We start from the raw sequence: 20,000 nt of genomic DNA, 5'->3' as shown, positions 1-20,000 counted from the left end.
TCAATTGTCACCATTCTTATTTCTTGTTATTATCATTTATATTTTGTTTCTTTGTAGGATATTTCTTATGTATTTATGTTGAATGTTCTTTTATCACCTTGTCAATTGTCATCCTTATGTATTTATGCTGAGTGACATTTTATCACCTGTTTCAATTTTTTTTATTTTTTTATATTTTTGTTTCTTTGTAAGATAATCCTTACGTATTTACGTTGAGTGACCTCTCCTGTTTTCTATACTATTGTATTTAAGTTATACTTTGTTGTGACACTATGTACTTTGAAAATGTCTTAATAGACGAAAACGTTCAGTATTCCATTCTTTAATTTCCTCGTGGTTACAAGCAAAAATCTTTGTTCACGTGTTTTTTGTGATTACTGTTGCATATATATATATATATATATATATATATATATATATATATATATATATATATATATGTATGTTTGTATGTATATATATACTGTATATATATATATATATGTATGTATATATATATATATAAACTTAAACCCACTCTCGGAGAAAGATAAGCTGAGATACAGAGTAAACCGTATATTTCGACCACTAATTGTGGTCCTCTTCAGCAGTTACAATTATAGGATATATAGACAAGAGGTTATATAGAGAGGAGGAAGTTACAGTGGGTTACTCAGTAAGCCTCAGGTCACTTGCCCTGAGTGAGGTCGGACGACATTTCGTCCTGTGGAGATGAATTTGTTAATTGCCATACTAGTAATGGCATCTGGTGACCATTTACCTTTAGAGGTGTTATAATTTGGGAACTGTTTTAACAATGAAGACTCAATCATTTTTCTTTTGAAGTTGCAACCGGCACAAGATAAACTTCTCTTTTCAGTTGCAAAATTGATTAGTTTAACACGTCTTTGTATTGCCTCCAATGTTTTCTCCCTCAATAATTCTTTTTTCAGGCAAAGGTACGGTTGCAGCATGGGTTCCAACCTTTCCCCGGTATTGGTGAATCTATACATGGAATACTTTGAGTGCGTACTTTTATCTGGTATCAAGCCAGCCGACATGTTCTGGTTCAGATATGTCGATGATGTATTCACTATCTGGGATGATAAATGGGGCTCTTTCAATGTCTTTCTTGATAGTCTTAATAATTTAGAATGGGAAATTGAAGGAAGAATACCGTTCCTTGATATATTAGTGATCAGATGTCCAGAAAAATTGTCTTCTGCAGTATACAGGAAGCCTACTTATACGGGTAGTTATTTACATTTTTTCAGTAATCATTCGGATAATATGAAATACAGTGTTGCCTCGGGCCTGTATTTAAGAGCTCTTCGGGTTTGCAGCCCGGAATTTTTCAACTCAGAAATTGAATCAATACGCACTCAATTACTAAAAATAGGCTACCCAGACGGGTTTTTGACAAAAGCCCTCAGCAAAGCCAAAGCCAGTTATTTTAGAACAACCAATTTCAATACAAAATTTGTCTGGGAAAAATCAAATATCAAACTCCCTTATAATGAATCTATACATGCCGCATCTAAATTATTACCTAGTAACCAAATTAGGATCACTTTTAGTTACCCAAATAATATTTTTAAAAAAGTAGTAAATGTCCATCACAGAACATCTAATAAGGACAACCCCGGAGTATATAAGATACCATGTCTCGATTGTGATAAAGTGTACTGGGGACAAACGGGACGTGATCTACCTACTAGGATCAAAGAACATAAAAATTCATTAAAATACGGCCAAGAAAACTCAGCTGTATTCCTCCATTCTAGTCTTTTAGATCACAGAATAGATTGGAAGAATGCAGCTACAGTATACAAATCACATTGTAGTTTCAAAAGAAAAATAATTGAGTCCTCATTGATAAAACAGTTCCCAAATTATAACACCTCTAAAGGTAAATGGTCACCAGATGCCATTACTAGTATGACAGTTAATAAATTCATCTCCACAGGACGAAATGTCGTCCGACCTCACTCAGGGCAAGTGACCTGAGGCTTACTGAGTAACCCACTGTAACTTCCTCCTCTCTATATAACCTCTTGTCTATATATCCTATAATTGTAACTGCTGAAGAGGACCACAATTAGTGGTCGAAATATACGGTTTACTCTGTATCTCAGCTTATCTTTCTTCGAGAGTGGGTTTAAGTTTTATTCTATTCTTGTGTTACATCTACGTTACTTTATATATATATATATATATATATATATATATATATATATATATATATGTATGTATATATATATGTGTATATATGCATGTATATATATATATGTATATATATATGTATATATATATGTATATATATGTATATATATATATGTATATATATATGTATATATATATGTATATATATATATGTATATATATATGTATATATATATATATGTATATATATATATATATATATATATATATATACATATATCTATATATATATGTATATATATATGTATATATATATGTATATATAGTATATATATATATATCTATATATATATATATATATATATATGAATATATGTATTTTTGCAGAAACCACCGGGAAATTGAAAAAAATATGTACCGAACGTTTTCGTCTATTTAGACATTTTCAAAGGTACAAAAAAGCAATACAGAAAGAAACAATAAATATATGATAAGGCAAGGATACTCGGAGAGGTCCCATGTTACATTTTATCACACACAATTTTGTCAATAATAAAGTTGTCCAAAATTGACAAAATTGTGTGTGATAAAATGTAACATGGGACCTCTCCGAGTATCCTTGTCTTCTTATGTATTTATTGTTTCTTTCTGTACCTTTTTGTACCTTTTTGTACCTTTGAAAATGTCTAAATAGACGAAAACGTTCGGTATCTGTTTTTTTAATTTCCCGGTGGTTTCTGCAAAAATAGTTTATCACGTGTGTTTTGTGATTTCTTTGCATATATATGTATATATATATATGTATATGTATATATATATAATATATATATGTATATGTATATATATATATGCATATATATGTATATATATATATGTATATATATGTATATATATATATGTATATATATATATATATATATATGTATATGTATATATTTATTAGGAAAAGAATACTGCCACCAAGTATTCCCACCAAGTATTCCCACTTGGATCGTAAGAGGCGAAAAGAAAGGGACGGGGATTAGGACTACCCGGTACGCATCCTTCTCCTTGTAGCCCCACAGGGTACATTCCTAAAAGAAAAAGCAAAGGCATAAGAGGGTCTGAGAGTTTTCCGATCAGCACCCTAAGGTTTGGGTCTTTTAATGTGCGTGGATGTGGTACAGATGAGAGTAAAAGGGAAGAGATAGGTAGTATGTTTGTGAGAAGAAAGATGGATGTGTTGGCTTTGAGTGAAACTAAGTTGAAAAGGAAAGGTGAGTGAAAGTTTGAGAGTGTAAGTGGGAGGTTATCAGGAGTGAAGAGAGGGCGAGGGAGGGAAGGGGTGGCTATGCTAGTAAGTGAAAAGATAGGTAAACGTGTAGTGGAGTGGAAGGAGGTTTCCTCAAGGATAATGTGGATGAAGGTGAAACTGGGAAAGGAGATGTGGGTCTTTGTAAGTGCATATGGGCCTGGCAGTGACAAGAATGTAGAAGAAAGGGAGGCCTTTTGGATAGATTTAAATGAGTGCATAGATGATTTAGGGAGAAATGTCAACGTAATAGTACTGGGAGACCTTAATGCTAGGGTAGGAAATGGTCCAATCGATGGAGTGGTTAGGAAATGTGGAGTTCCAGGAAAGAATCGTAGTGGAGAGTTGATGGTGGAAATGTGTCTAGAAAGAGAGTTGATGATAGCATATACAGTGTTTCGGAAGAAAGTCAAGCATAAGTACACTTGGGAGAGGGTGGTGGATGGAAGGGTGGTAGATAGAGCGTTAATGGATTATGTAGTGGTAAATAGGATTATGATAGGAAGAGTTAAGGATGTACATGTGCTAAGGGGAGAGGGTGGGGGAATATCAGATCATTTTCTGGTGGAAGGTAAGTTGAGAGTGGAAGATAGATGGAGAAAGAGGAAAGGGACAAAAGGTAGGGAGGTGCTTAAAGTGAACTCTTTAAATGAAGAGGAAAAGGAGAAGGAGTACAAGAGGAAGCTGAGGGATGAGTGGGAGGGAGTGAAGGATAGAGTGGAGCTAGGTGTGGAGGAGGAATGGGGATAGTTCAAGGAGGGAGTAACAAAGTGTGCAAAGATGGTGTGTGGAACAAGAAGGACAGGAGGAAGTAGAAGAAAGGGTAGTGAATGGTGGGATGAGGAAACAAAGAAGGTTGTAGAAGAGAAGAAGCGAGCTTTCACACTTTGGTTACAAAATAGGATGAGGGAGTCATATGAGAGGTACAAAAAAAAAAAAAAAAAAAAAAAAAGAGAAGTAAAGCAAAAGGTAAAGGAGGCAAAGAGGAGAGCAGATGTGAAATGGGGTAAGAGTATGACAGAAAATTTTGAAAGTAATAAAAAGATGTTTTGGAAAGAAATTAAGAGAGGAAGAGGAAGCGAATCAAGTAGAGAAGGAAAGGTAAAAGGTGCAGATGGAGAGATGATAATGGAAGAGAAGGCAGTAAGGGGTAGATGGGCAGAATATTTTAGGGAGTTGCTAAATGTGAAGGAGGATAGGGAGGGAAAGATAGCTGCAGTGGGAAATGCTAAGAAAATGACCGTGATGAGTGAGGTAAATGGAGGAGAAATAAGGAAGGATGAAGTGAAGGCAGTTGTTAAGATGATGAAAGCAGGTAAGGCACCTGGTCTGGATGGATGCCATGCAGAATGTCTACAAAAAAAGGAGGTACAGTAATGGTGGACTGGTTGGTGAGGTTATTTAATGTTTGCTGGAGAGAGGGTAGAGTGCCGGAGGACTGGAGGAGTGTCTGTATAGTTCCTCTTTACAAGGGAAAAGGGGACAAGTGTGAATGTAGTAGCTTCAGAGGGATTAGCTTGTTAAGTGTAGTTGGGAAGGCTTATGGGAGGATCTTGATTGAGAGGATTAGGAGAGGAACAGAGGGAGTGATTGGTGAGGAACAGTGTGGATTTAGGACAGGTAGAGGTTGTGTAGATCAAATCTTTGTGGTAAGACAGATATGTGAGAAAGCTATAGGAAAGGGGAAGGATGTTTTTTGGGCTTTTATGGATCTGGAAAAGGCTTACGATAGGGTAGACAGAAAGGCACTGTGGGAGGTTATGCAGATATATGGGATAGAAGGAAAGATACTGGGAGCTGTCAATAGTTTTTATGAGAGTAGTAGAGCTTGTGTCAGGATTAGAAATGGAGAGAGTGAGTGGTTTGAGGTAAAGGTGGGACTTCGTCAAGGATGCGTTATGTCGCCTTGGCTGTTCAACTTATACATGGATGGGGTAGTGCGAGAGGTAAATGCAAGGGTAGTGGGTCAGGGATTAGAGATGGTTAAAGAAAATGGAGAAAAGTGGGAGGTGAGCCAGCTGTTGTTTGCTGACGACACTGCACTTGTGGCAGGATCGGAGGAGGGATTGAGAAAGTTGGTGACAGAGTTTAGGAGAGTATGTGATAGAAGAAAGCTAAAGATAAATGTGGGTAAAAGTAAGGTGATGAGATGTACAAGGGGTGAAAGTGGCAGTAGACTGGAAGTGAGCATTAAGGGAGAGCGACTGGAGGAAGTGGATAGTTTTAGATACTTTGGTGCAAATGTGGCAGGGAAATGTGGAGTGAAGGTGGAGGTAGAATGTAGATTGAGAGAAGCGAGTAAATGCCTTGGTGGATTAAAGAGTGTAATGAGGAATAGACATTTGGGAATGGATGCTAAGAGGAGACTGTATGAAGGAGTGATTGTGCCAACAGCACTGTATGGGGCAGAAACATGGAAGATAAGAGAGAAGGAGTTTGAACGTGTTTGAGATGAGTTGTCTGAGAAGTATGATGGTGGTTACTAGGCTAGATAGAGTGAGAAATGAGGTGGTGAGGAGAAGAAAGGGGGTGGAAAGGGAGTTGGGAGATAGGGTTGATGAAAGAGTATTAGGATGGTTTGGACACATGGAAAGAATGAGTGAAGAAAGACTAGTAAAAGAGGTATGGAAGGCAGATGTGGAGGGATTGAACATGAGGGGACGTCTTAGGATGAGGTAGATGGATGGGGTGAAGGGGGCTTTGGGGAAGAGGGGAATGTCTGTTGAGGAAGGACGGGAGAGGACAGAAGACAGGGGTGAATGGAGAATGGTTGTATATGGATGATGTTGTGATGCATGAGGTGGAATGGGCGGGGGGATGGGGGGTGAGGTAGTATGTGTGAGCAAAATTTGACGCAGGCCGAAGGGATTTCTCCCCGTCTTCTCCTTTTATGCAATGGGGGGACGGAGAGGGGGGGTCGCCGATTTAATGAAGCGGCCTTGCTATGGATGTGCTGTGTCTTGCGACACTGCTTCTGACCCAGGGCAGTGGACAAGGTGCAGGGATGACCCATCATCCAGGAGGTGCTAAGATATGAGGGAGGGTGGAGGGGTGTGGAGTGTATTCAGGGAAGGAATGGGTGGGAATGATTCTATGCCATTTCCTTTTTGGCTACCTCCCTTGTAAAGGGGAAAAAGCCTTGGTATATGTATGTATATATATATATATATATATATATATATATATATATATATATATATATATATATATATAGTGTGTGTGTGTGTGTGTGTGTGTGTGTGTGTGTGTCTATATATACGTATGTATGTGTATGTCTTAAGGAAACAAGACGAAACTATAATGTTTATGAAATAGGACACACACACACACACACACACACACACACACACACACACACACACACACACACATACACACACACATATGTATATATGTGGCGCAGTTGGTAGAACGCTGAGCTGCCACGAAAGTGGCCCGCAGCTCCTGGTTCGAATCCTGCCCAGGGCCGAAATTATTTCGGTACTGCTGCGCTTCGGGTCGTTACTCTGACTCTCGTGGGCGGGGAGTTGGGTGTGTGTGTGTGTGAAAGGTCATAGCATTACCCATAGATCGGACCTACGAGCTCTGAGCTCTCTTCCGGGAGGGAAATAGCTGTTGATCACGAGTCCAATACGTGATCCAAAGACCAAGTGAATACACACACCTTATAGACTGATACTACGGGAGAGAGTCAGCTTGATCATGGTCATCTTTGACGTGGTGTTCTTATGAATTATAGTCTTTTGACTTCCACCAGGTCAGACGTTAGTTATATGTACAGCTACACAGAAAACTATCGTTAGTAGGGGTGTCGAAACATTCGCGAATGAACATAACCTTATGATACCGAAGGGTTGGTATTTCTGGGGTTCGAATTGTTCGAATTCCTTCTGAATGAATATGAATCGAATAATAGTTCCGGAGTTCATATGGATTCACTATGACATGATAATCTTATTTCCGATGGAGACTTCAACTTGTCTCAAATTGTTTCGTTGTTTTGTGTCAAAATGATTAGCGTGATTTACTAACGATAGTTTTCTGTGCAGCTGTACATCACTGAGAAGTCTTTTTTTTTCATTTTCTTCCATTATAATTTTTATGTCACCTTGTCACTATCCACTCCCATTACCATTTCATCCACATATTTTTTCCTTTGTTATCATTACTCCCTTCATTTTTTCTCTCTCTTGTCCCGCCTCCAAATATTTATTTTCCTTCTCCCACTTAGCAACATTTCCGTTGAGCTTGGTCTCAACAGAACACAAATGTCTGGTTCTTTCTGTTTAGATGGCTATCTGTCTTTAATCTTGCTATGTGTCTGTGCGCACGTGCTGTAAATGTGAATTTTTCAATGATAAATATACAAAGAATGTGAACAATGTGAGGGTAATCTTAGTTTGGTGAATGTGACGGCCGGTGTCGGTGACCAAGTGACTATACTCCATTTCAGTTGGTCTGAGAAAAGCAAGACTCACTTGTATGGCAACAAGCGGTTACCAGAAACTGTTATCATAAACCGAGTCTAATATTTCTCATATTCGCTGAGACACAGTACAAGTTATATATCTACCAGGTCGAGTTTGGAAATCGTTGCAACCATGACGACCCAAATAAGGCTGGTTATTGTTGTACTCACCAATGTCATCAATAAAGAATATTAAAAGGAAGATGATGCCGACGAAGTTTTCGAGGAAAGTGAGGAACGCGCCACAGACTATGTCAGAGCAAGGGTACAGGATCTCGACCGTTAATTCGAAAAACAAGGGCACGGCGGCGAAGGAGAAGCTCATCCCCAGTGTGATCGAGACATAGACCTCCCCTGTTAAAGACAATAGATAAATTAATGAATATATAGGTGAATAGATTAGTGAACAGATAAATATATACGTAAATAGGTAAGGCATATAGATAGACGAATGAATAGATAAGTAAAATAGGCACATAAAGAAATAAGATATTCAACAAAATGAATTGTTAAACAATTTAACAAATAGAATATTTTTACTTTATGAACAAATAAGCTTTCCCTTTGTAGCCGCGTCACATTATGCGTCTTTTGAGTCAGGGTATCCTTGCGCGCGGGTGAAAGACACGCGTCTTTTACCCGTCCTGTGTTCAAACGCAAGGTCTATATATACCAGGTCTAACCACTTCCGACCGAATTTCGAGTTTTTTGGCGCAGCGGGCCCGTGACGTCACCTGGCTGCTCAAAGTGGGGTTCGCGCGTCCCATCGCTGTTAGTTGTAGCTGGTTCGTTGCACGAACATGTTGCTGCCTCCGCTCGCACCGCTCCACGCAATTATTTATATTCTGACAATGAAGATCTATATATACCGGTATATATAGATCTTGACAATATGGCTTATTGTGCCACTAAGGGTTGTGGCTCAAACCAAAGAGGAATTAAGCCAAATGTTATTTTTCATCGTTTCCCTGCAAATACACATACGCACATATGAACGTGTACACATAAGCACACACGACGATATCTCCCCTTCCCGTAAAATACAAGTATATAAACACACACACACACACACACACACACACACACACACACACACACACACACACACACACACACACACACACACACACACACACACACACACACACACACATACATGTGAACGTGTACACATATAAGCACACACGACGATATCTCCCCTTCCCGTAAAATACAAATATATAAATACACACACACCTCCCATTGTATAAATGATTCGGTAGAGCTTCAGACGTATGTTGCCGAAGTAACGATGGTACTGTGTTCGAATCCTGCCCAGGGTTGATTTTTTTTCAGTATCGCTGCGCTTCGAGTCGTTACTCCAACTCTCGTGGGCGGGGAGTTGGAGAAGTGTGTGCGTGTAAGTTCATAGATCGAACATACGAGCTCTGAGCTCTCTTCCGGCAGGGAAATAGCTGTCGATCACAAGTCCAATACGTGATCCAAAAGACCAAGATGAATCACACCCACACACATACAAACACACATGTGAACATGTACACATATAAACACACGACGATATCTCCCCTTCCCGTAAAATACAAGTATATAAACACACACACACACACACACACACACACACACACACACACACACACACACACACACACACACACACACACACACACACAGACATATGTGAACGTGTACGCATATAAGCACACACGACGATATCTCCCCTTCCCGTAAAATACAAGTATATAAACACACACACACACACACACACACACACACACACACACACACACACACACACACACACACACACACACACACACACACAAAGAGAGAATCTGATAAAATGGGAGGACACGGAAAGAAAATCAAGAAAGACAGCTATAGAGATGTGAAAAAGAACAGCTTTCCTCACAGAGTAATAGACAGTTGGAACAAGTTAGATGAGAAAGTGGTGTGCAAAAACAATACATAAATTTAAAAATAGTTTAGATAAAATGAGATATGAAGACGGGACACACGAGCATAGCTCCCCTTCCCGTAAAATACAACTAGGTAAACTAGGTAAATACACATGTGAACGTGTACACATATAAGCACACACGACGATATCTCCCCTTCCCGTAAAATACAAGTATATAAATACACACACACCTTAACATACATGAACGATTCGGTGACATGATAAGTACAGTTTCAGGCTAATATTGCCGAGGTATCGGCGATATCTTGTTCGAATCCTGCCCAGAGTTGATTTTTTTTTCAGTATCGCTGCGCTTCGAGTCGTTACTCCAACTCTCGTGGGTGGGGAGTTAGAGATGTGTGTGCGTGTAAGTTCATAGATCGGACATACGAGCTCTGAGCTCTCTTCCGGCAGGGAAATAGCTGTCGATCACAAGTCCAATACGTGATCCAAAAGACCAAGATGAATCACACCCACACACATACACACACACATGTGAACATGTATACATATAAGCACACACGACGATATCTCCCCTTCCCGTAAAATACAAGTATATAAACACACACACACACACACACACACACACACACACACACACACACACACACACACACACACACACACACACACACACACACATATGTGAACGTGTACACATATAAGCACACACGACGATATCTCCCCTTCCCGTAAAATACAAGTATATAAACACACACACACACACACACACACACACACACACACACACACACACACACACACACACACACACACACACACACACACACACACACACACGCACACATGTGAACGTGTACACATATAAGCACACACGACGATATCTCCCCTTCCCGTAAAATACAAGTATATAAATACACACACACGCGCGCGCGCACACACACAAACGTACACACGCACACACGTGTACGTGTACACATATAAGCACACACGACGATATCTCCCCTTCCCGTAAAATACAAGTATATACAGTATATACACACACACACATACACACACACATGTGAACGTGTACACATATAAGCACACACGACGATATTTCCCCTTCTCGTAAAATACAAGTATATAAATAAACACACACACACACACACACACACACACACACACACACACACACACACACACACACACACACACACACACACACACACACACACACTGATAATAGCAATGAGCTAGAGGGGAAAATATAGTAATTCCAGTCTTCCTTAGCGTTTCACAGTTTTCTTCAGTGTTTCACAAAGAGAAAACGGAAGCAGTCAGATGATGTCAGAAGCTGCGCAGAACGGCTCAAACGGTTAGACCTGGTTTATATAGATCTTGTTCAAACGGTAACCCGTTCCCGTGGGTGAATGACGGGCGCTATTCAGTTCATCCTTGACTTTTCTGTCTTTGTACAGGTGATGTTTCACTTGCCACAGGCACACATTATCCATGTACAGTTCTATCCGTTGAATGACATCCTCACGACACCAGTACAGCTTGGACTTCTGTAACATGATGAGTGAGGCGGTCTGGTAGGTATACTGTCGTGCCTCACCAATCCGCCATCGCTTTGAGGACAGTGGCGTGAAACTAACACCCTGCGCGCCTCAATTTGAGTGTTGCGGGGAGCGCTGGGCTCAGTTCCCCACGATTTGACGCGCAGTAAGACGGGGCATTTATGTTGGTGATATAAACACAAGGTAACTGCACCTCGTTGTACTTTGTTTTGACGACTTCCGTCCTCTACAGAAGACTTTGAAAGAAACTGCTCGTGTACTATTGCTAGGTGCTTAACTTAACCTTACCTAACCTGACCTATTTCTTAGCAAAATGCTAAAGATCAGCAAAGTACGTGTGGGGTAAGGGACCCGAAACATCCGAAGTTGAGGGGGGAACATACTGGGGAAGAATTCATTATCATAATTTATACGTTTTCACAGTTAGGTCCAAGTTTCCCTATTCAACCCCATTGATAAATATCGAACCCATAGCTATTCACTCTGAACACACCCTGACTACTTACACTTCATGGCGGTGATGGCGTTTGTGGTGAGGAGGAAGAGCCAGAAATAGCAGGCCAAGGAGCAGATCATGAGGCCCATCAGGGACGCCTTGATGTGTCCTGACAGGCGGTCGGTCAGACGTCCAGCAATCAGCGCGGACATACCAGAGCAGAAGATAGCTATTACGCCTAAGATCATGGCTTCATCCTACAAGGAAAGAAAAGGTCCTTAAAAGAGGAAGAGGAGGATCAGGGAAGGGGAAGGTCATCTAAAGAAGGAATCTAAAGAACCGGGAATATCCAAAGGAGGAATGGGGGGGGGGGGAAGGTGAAGGATAGGAAAAAAGGGCTTAGTGAAGGGAAGGTCAGTAATGTTGTAGTTGATGAAGTCAGCCTGCAAAAGGTGTTTTAACGTTATACTGTTTAAGAACGGACAGAATAGTGTTTGTGTTATAAGAAATGATAAGTTCACTGCATGGAGAAACGTGAAACACATGCCTTACTTTGTATGCGCCACGGGAACACCTATTAGATTTTGATTGGAAGAGAGGTCAGTGAAAGCGTTTCCGAAGTTTATCATAATATTCTTAACAGCTGACTCAATATTTTCCTGATATTGTTTGATTTATCAATTTGTATTGCACTACACGAGGAAGACCTTATTATACAGTTGGACCATGTCACAATGGGGGAATATTGTCCAGAAAAATATTCTATACTCTGTTTCATCGAGTCTCAGAAAATAAGACTTGACGGCAACGACTTCAGTTTGTCAGACCTGCTGAAACAGAGTATAGTCATAAAACACAGCCAGTGCACATCCCAATCTTATATATAATTTTTAATGTCCAAAAGATCGATTTGTTTGGACATTGTTTATTCTTGTTCGGTGGCACTGCTCGTAAGAGCACTAATGGTTCTTACGATGATGAAATAAGAGAGTTCATGAGAACATTGGGTGTCACTGTACGGGTCATGATTAGTTTAGACTTTAGAGGCCATGACAGCGTAGTCTCACTTCCTTACCATCCGGTTTCTTTGTGATTTTTTTCCTAGCACCTTGTTAATTAAAATCAGAGACACCCGTTATGTCAAGTCTCAAATGGTTCATGTCGTCTTTATGACGGTGCCCTGTGAGGAATGTCTCTGTTCACCACAAGGGCATCCTGTTATTGAGGTCTTGCAGCTTTGACAGCGAGCTGAAGATTTCATAATCTCCCCTAAAAAAAACTATCCCATATGGGTAACCTTGGCGGCATTTTCGTCTCTTTCGACATTGCACTTGTAGACATAAAGTGTTCAAGGTAATCAAGCCTAGTCAACAACGTCAAGGTGAAACCTCTTGATCAGAATACATATACAGTACACACACACACACACACACACACACACACATGTATATATGTAGATATATATATATATATATATATATATATACACACACATATATATATGTATGTGTATATATACGTGTGTGTATATATATACATATATATATATGTATATATATATATGTATATACATATACATATATATATATATACATATATACATATATATATATAAATATATATATATATATATATACACACATATAATATATATATACATGGAAATGAAGGTGGAAAAAGAAGACACGGGTCTAGTTCCGAGTTTATTCCTGACTGGTTTCGCTTCGAACTTCATCAGAGGAATGTTTCTCTGAGTCGAAGCTGACGGTATACATTGATAAACCGAATCCACGTTCGCACCATGTAGGCCCTAGGGGACGTGGAAGTCGATTTACCAATGTATACCGTCAACTTCGACCCAAAGAAACAATTCTCTGAAGAAGCTCAAAGCGAAACCGATTAGGAATAAACTCGGAACTAGACACGTGTCTTGTTCTCCCACCTTCCTCAATTTGTCACGTGTGGTATGGTAGTGAGGTAAACACAGGGAACTGTTGGAGATTTATTATAGTCAGCGCAACGAGAAGTGACCGCTAAGGCGGGGTTAGGAGATTTCCCGGTGTTGCCACATCTCCACAGATAACACGGCCCGCACGGCTCACACTGAATGCAGTGTGAGGGGGGCGGGGCCAGAGAATAAATGTAGGGCAACGTCGCTCTCCCTTGCTCATATGCCATGTCTGACTCGAGGAAACGAAACCTTTGTATAGAAAACGTTGCTTTGATTTTTACCTCAGTGGTGGTGTGTGACAAAAAATTGGAATATAATTATATGTGGCAACATTATAAAAATATAGAATAAAATTATAGAATAAAATAAAATTATAAAATAATTATATGTGGCAACACAGGGGGACTCCCAGTGCTCCGCCCTAACGGCCATTTCTCAATGCAATGAGTATAGTGACGTTTCTTCCTCACCAGGACTACTTCAGAGTACATGTACTCTGTACCCTGAAGAAGTCCTGGTGAGGACGAAACATTACTAATAAATCTCCAATAGTTCCCTGTATTTACCTCATCGCCATATCACTCATCTGTCTTACATACATCAACTTATCACAATATCTCATATACATATACATATTTGTATACTTTAGACGCAGATTTCCTTTAATGCACACATTGTCAGTCATTTCTTCACTTGAGAGGGATGAGCGAAAACGAGTAATGAAACCATTGTTAACCTGTGGCGTTTCGATTGCACAGTTGAAACGTCATAAATATATGTATATTGTACATATACATACATGCTCACATAATCACGCACACACACATGTGCATAGCTCCCCTTCCCGTAAGATACAACTAGGTGAATAAATACACACACACAAACACACACATACTTATATCTTATTTGACAATTTAAGAAGAGGTTCTCGGTTGTTCAAGGTCCTGTTTGGATGGTGATGAGGTATCAGCCCGAAAACCTTTTCCTCTCTATGTTCGAATACTCTGCCAGGCTTAAGTTCTGGTTATAGAAGGCGGAACAATCACATGAATACCTACACACACACGCGCGCGCGCACAAACACCTAGAACCACGAATGCTCTGCTCACATATACGCGCAAAGACATACGGACATACACAATTACACACTTACACACTTACACACACACACACACACACACACACACACACACATACATACATACATACATACATACATACATACATACATACATACACACACACACACACACACACACACACACACACACACACACACACACACACACACACACACACACACACACACGAACTTTGGGAAACTTAAGAAATTCTTTCAAAATACAAATTGGGAAAAATTCTACATTGAAGAGACAAAAGTGGAAGAGAAATGGACGATCTTGATGGAAATCTATAATGAAGGAGTGAATAAATACGTACCAAGACAGAAACAAGAGGTGTACATTAAGTGCTGGTTCAACAGAAGATGCAGTGAGGCGAAAGATAGAAGAGATAAAGCTTGGAAAAGATGGAGAAAAGATAAAAAACCTGGAAAATGGCAAATATATATCAACCATAGAAATGAATATGTAAAAGTGCGCAGAGAGGAAAAAAGAAACTATGAAAAAGACATCATAGAAAAATGTAAAGATCAACCCAAACTATTCTATAGATATGTGAATGGTAAACTTAAAAATAAACAGGAAATGGTGAAACTACGCCAAGGAAATACAGAATACACAGAAGATCTAGAAATGGCCGAAGTTATGAACAAATACTTCAAGTCAGTTTTCACTAGAGAAAGAGTACAGCATTGGGACGAAGGAAGTGAAGTGCGATCTTCCCCCATGAGGGAAATAGCAACAACACAAAAAGAAATAATGGGTCAATTAACGAACCTTGACGTTAGAAAATCGCACGGCCCGGACGGAATTGCAAATTGGATACTAAAAGAATGCAAAGAAGAACTACTAGACAAAATATACAATATAATAAGTTGCTCACTCAAAAAAAAAAAGTAAAAATACCAACACTGTACCAATATATAAAGGAGGAAACAAAGAAAAACCATCTAATTACAGACCAGTCTCCTTCACAAGCACTATAGTCAAAATTTGTGAGAAAATTATCAAGAAGAGATGGGTAAAATACCTGGAAGAAAACAACATAATAAACTCTAGACAATTTGGATTTAGACATAGAAAGGTCATGTGGTACAAATTTAACCTGTTTCTACTGAAGACCAATAGATATAATGCAAGAAAAGGATGGATGGGCTGATTGTGCTTTCCTAGACTTACAAAAATCCTCCGATAAAGTACCGCACAAAAAATAATTTAAAAGATTAGAAAACATAGGAGTGATACAAGGTAACCTACTAAACTAGATGGAGAATTTCCTGCATGGTAAAAAAAATTGGAGTAGGACTCAGAGAAAAGTGTTCATGTTGGGAGGTGATAAGTGGAGTTCCACAGAGATCAGTATTGGCTCCAGTAATGTTCGCTATTTATGTTAATAACATGGATGAGGATGTGGAATGTTACACGACCTTTTTTCCAGACGCTATTTATGTTAATAACATGGATGAAGATGTGGAATGTTACATGAGCTTTTTTGCAGACGATGCTAAATTCTCGAGGAAAGTGAAAACCGAAACGGATTGTGAATCACTACAGAGAGACCTAAACAAGGTTTGGAAATGGAGTCAGAAGTGGAAGTAGACTTCAACATTATGAAATGTAGCATAATGGAATTCGGAAACAGTAAAAAAAAAAAAAAGAATATCAAGATAATATACAATTGGGACAAAGGAAGTGAAGAAAGTGAGACCTGAAAAAGACCTGGGAGTATTTATCTCAAATGACTTGTCCTCTGATAAACAAATAAAAAAAAATATAGGAGAATCCTACAAGTTGCTAAGATCAATAAAAGTGGTTTTTACCTATTTAGACGAAGAAATGGTAAAAAAAAAATATTAGTCACACATTAATAATGCCTAGACTGGAGTATGCTGTGACACTATGGACACCCAGTACCAAAAAAGAATATAAAGAAAATTGAATGAATCCAGAGAGCAACCACGAAAATGGCCCCAGCAATTTGGAACAAAGAAGAGAGGTGACCTATTGACCATCTATAGAATCATGAAAGGTACAGAAGTCCTTGATAAAGAGGACTTACTAAATTGGGACAAGAGAAACACAGGGGAAAGTTCAAAAAGGATAGTTATAGAAGAAAGATACCTAAAAAAAAAAAAAAAAAAAAAAAAAAATCCCACACAGATTGGTGGGCATCTGGAACAAACTGGCCAAAACAATGGTGTGTGCAAAAACCATATACAAATTTAATAGCAAACTAGACACTGCGAGATATAAAGAAGGAACCTCACGAGTATAGCTCCCCTTCCCGTAAGATACAACTAGATAAGTACACACACACACGCGCCTAGATAAATACACACAAATGAATGAAAGGCATGATCACTGGGAAGGTAAGTCATACAAAAATTTCAATTCTAAATTCCACAGAAATTAATCATATACAAGTAAAAATATAGATAAGGTAAAAGAAAATGAGTCAGCTTTCCAGGTGGAAATTGAGAACAAATTTGAATTGAAGCATTTGGTTTAAAGAGGAAAATCACATCGGGTTTTTGGTGTTTAGCTTTTGCCAAAAGAGCAGACGGGCTTCAAAGTTGCCATCATCGACCAAATATAAACAATGATTCAGTTGTTTTTTTCAACACCAGATCTATTCTATCACTTTTTCATATAATATCGGGACCATATTTTTCTTTAATTCTAAGGACTCTGCTCTTTGGACGTGCAATGTGTAGGGTTATCATTTGTGTCTCCAATGTGCACGGGGTCAGGCTCCAGGCAAATTTTGCACAAGACCACCCACATTTGCAAGTCCTCGACAAGAATCTTCCACATTCCCCGTGTGTGTGTGTGTGTAGAGTAAGACTGCAACAAAATCAACCAAATATTGAGACTTTTTCTATGCGTTATCTGTTCCGCACTATTATCTTATTCTGAGGAATAAGTGCAATGTTCATAAATCGAAACTATTAGACTATATGAAGACGGGTTGTGCTGAGGTATGAATAACTTCCATTTCTATAAAGATTTCATAAAAGCGCTACTTGCAACCTTACCATGTCGATGCCTAACGGGAAAATTACGATATTCATGACGCTGACCCAGATGACGCTCACACCAGTGTTGATTCCGTAGGATATGGTTATCATCCAAGCCGATTTAGACCTGCAGAAGGTACGAGACACTATTATATATAGGTACAGCCAGTGCTTCCACTTTTAGGGTAATTACCCTATTTTAGGGTAATCAAGCCTATGCTGGGGTAGAGTTTAGGGTAATGTTTTTTTTAGGGTTATTGGGCAAATTTTGGGGGTACAAATAGAGAATCTAGGGCAATCAGACACATTCACATTCCTTTAAAACAAAACCAATTTAGAATACTTTTTTATTTTTTCAACATTGATAAATAACGAATATATATGATGGACAGGTATGATAATGTTCTGTCCAGTAACTCCTTGGCCTTTTAAAATTGTGGATGGGGTGTGAGGCACGTTAGTAACTCTTACGAAGCAGCTGATAACTATGACCGTTGGACCGTTGGCCCGGCAGCTCAGCTGTTGAAAGTTTTTTAGCAAATTAAATTTAACCCAAACATCCCAAAGGAACAGTCTGAAAAATGAAACAATCTGTGGGCTCATGCACGCAATTTACCACATGAAGAACATCAATGCAAAAGGAAATACCTTAATTATTGACGAAATTTTACTTAAAGCTGTTAGAAATGTGAAAAGCAGTGCTACTTGCAAAGAATCTGCTGCTCTAAGGGGAGAATCTAGCTCCAGTACTTCATAAAATAGCATGTTGCACCTATTTTGAACCAGGAGTTCTGTCTTTATTTTCTGGATTACGGTCTCCAGTACTTCATAAAATAGCCTGTTACACCTATTTGGAAGCAGGAGTTCTGTCTTTATTTTCTGGATTACGCTCAGTATTGTACTTGTTATTTTTATAGAAATACCTAAATCTTTACATAAATGTGACTTTGACTTACATAATACTGTTCTTATGCAGTTCTATTATTTGCCAGAAAAAATATAAATATATATAATTGAATTAAGTTATAATTGAGGGTAATCTAGGGTAATTGACACAACTGTCTGGGGTAACGAAATTTTTTGCTGTGAAAACACTGGGTACAGCGCACACACCCGCTTGCGCGCACCCAGATCTGTAAAAACGAGGTCCTACAGAGGTAAGTTGGTAATCTTCATTTCGGTAGATGGTGCTTATTATCCTGATTGAAAGAAAATAACGTGATATGTTGTTGGATTTTAATTGGTACTTAAACGAATTTGGCCGTCCGCCATCAGATGCACAATACTTGATGAATATACAAACGCTCTGTAAAGCGTATGCAAATATAACTATATACAAATCTATTTAGTAAATATAATGGTGATGCTCGTATGAGATGTAATGTTTACAATATACGGCAATGATTGGAATTGGTATATACAATGATATAATATAGATTAACAATATCATGTACAGTTAAGATATGTACACTTAGGGAACACTGCAGCAGGTGTGGCGTGTTACCACACACACACACACACACACACACACACACACACACACACACACACACACACACACACACACACACACACACACACACACACACACACACACACACATATATATATATATATATATAATATATATATATATATATACATATATATATACATATATGTATATATATATATATCGTCGTCGTCGTTGGCAGCACTCGTGTCCGAGTATACGCAGCTCACTGACATTTCCTTCTACGTGAGATGAACCCTGTCTGGGCTCGGAAGAAGCAGCCGCAGCCACCACAGGAGATGGTCGGGGGGTTCTGGGGATTCTCTGCTCTTGCCTTCCTTATATTTCTTTTTACTTCTATTTGCTGCCTTCTGTTGTTCTCAAAGGTCTCTGTTTTTTTTTGCGGATGGTTCTTCTCCAGCTCTCTCTATTAGCGGCCTCTATTTCCCAGTTGGTAGGGTCGATGTCAACCACCTTCAGGGTATGTTTGAGCTGGTCTTTAAACCGGCGATTTGGTGCACCGCGAGGTCTGTTCCCAGAGTCAAGCTCTGAGAACAGTACTTGTTTTGGCAAGCGATTGTCATGCATACGGGCAAGATGAC

At 39.0% G+C, this 20,000-nt stretch overlaps 1 protein-coding gene across 4 annotated transcripts in view; it reads right to left on the bottom strand.

Moving 5' to 3' along the window:
* Nucleotides 1-20,000, bottom strand: part of LOC143033850 (solute carrier family 49 member 4-like) — a 129,029-nt gene that overhangs the window by 6,437 nt on the left and 102,592 nt on the right. For all 4 annotated transcript variants that reach the window (XM_076199404.1, XM_076199405.1, XM_076199409.1 and 1 more), the window contains 3 exons: nt 17,925-18,033; nt 11,888-12,074; nt 8,073-8,255 (listed from right to left, as the gene is read on the bottom strand). In XM_076199404.1, coding sequence (XP_076055519.1) covers nt 8,073-8,255; nt 11,888-12,074; nt 17,925-18,033 — 479 coding nt within the window. The remainder of the gene's footprint in view (nt 1-8,072; nt 8,256-11,887; nt 12,075-17,924; nt 18,034-20,000) is intronic.

The sequence above is a fragment of the Oratosquilla oratoria genome, chromosome 16 (genome assembly GCF_046742065.1).
Source record: "Oratosquilla oratoria isolate Oo_2021 chromosome 16, ASM4674206v1, whole genome shotgun sequence".
Taxonomy (NCBI): domain Eukaryota; kingdom Metazoa; phylum Arthropoda; class Malacostraca; order Stomatopoda; family Squillidae; genus Oratosquilla; species Oratosquilla oratoria.
Note: the sequence above shows the minus strand (reverse complement) of the source record. Positions and strands in the feature narration are given on the sequence as shown.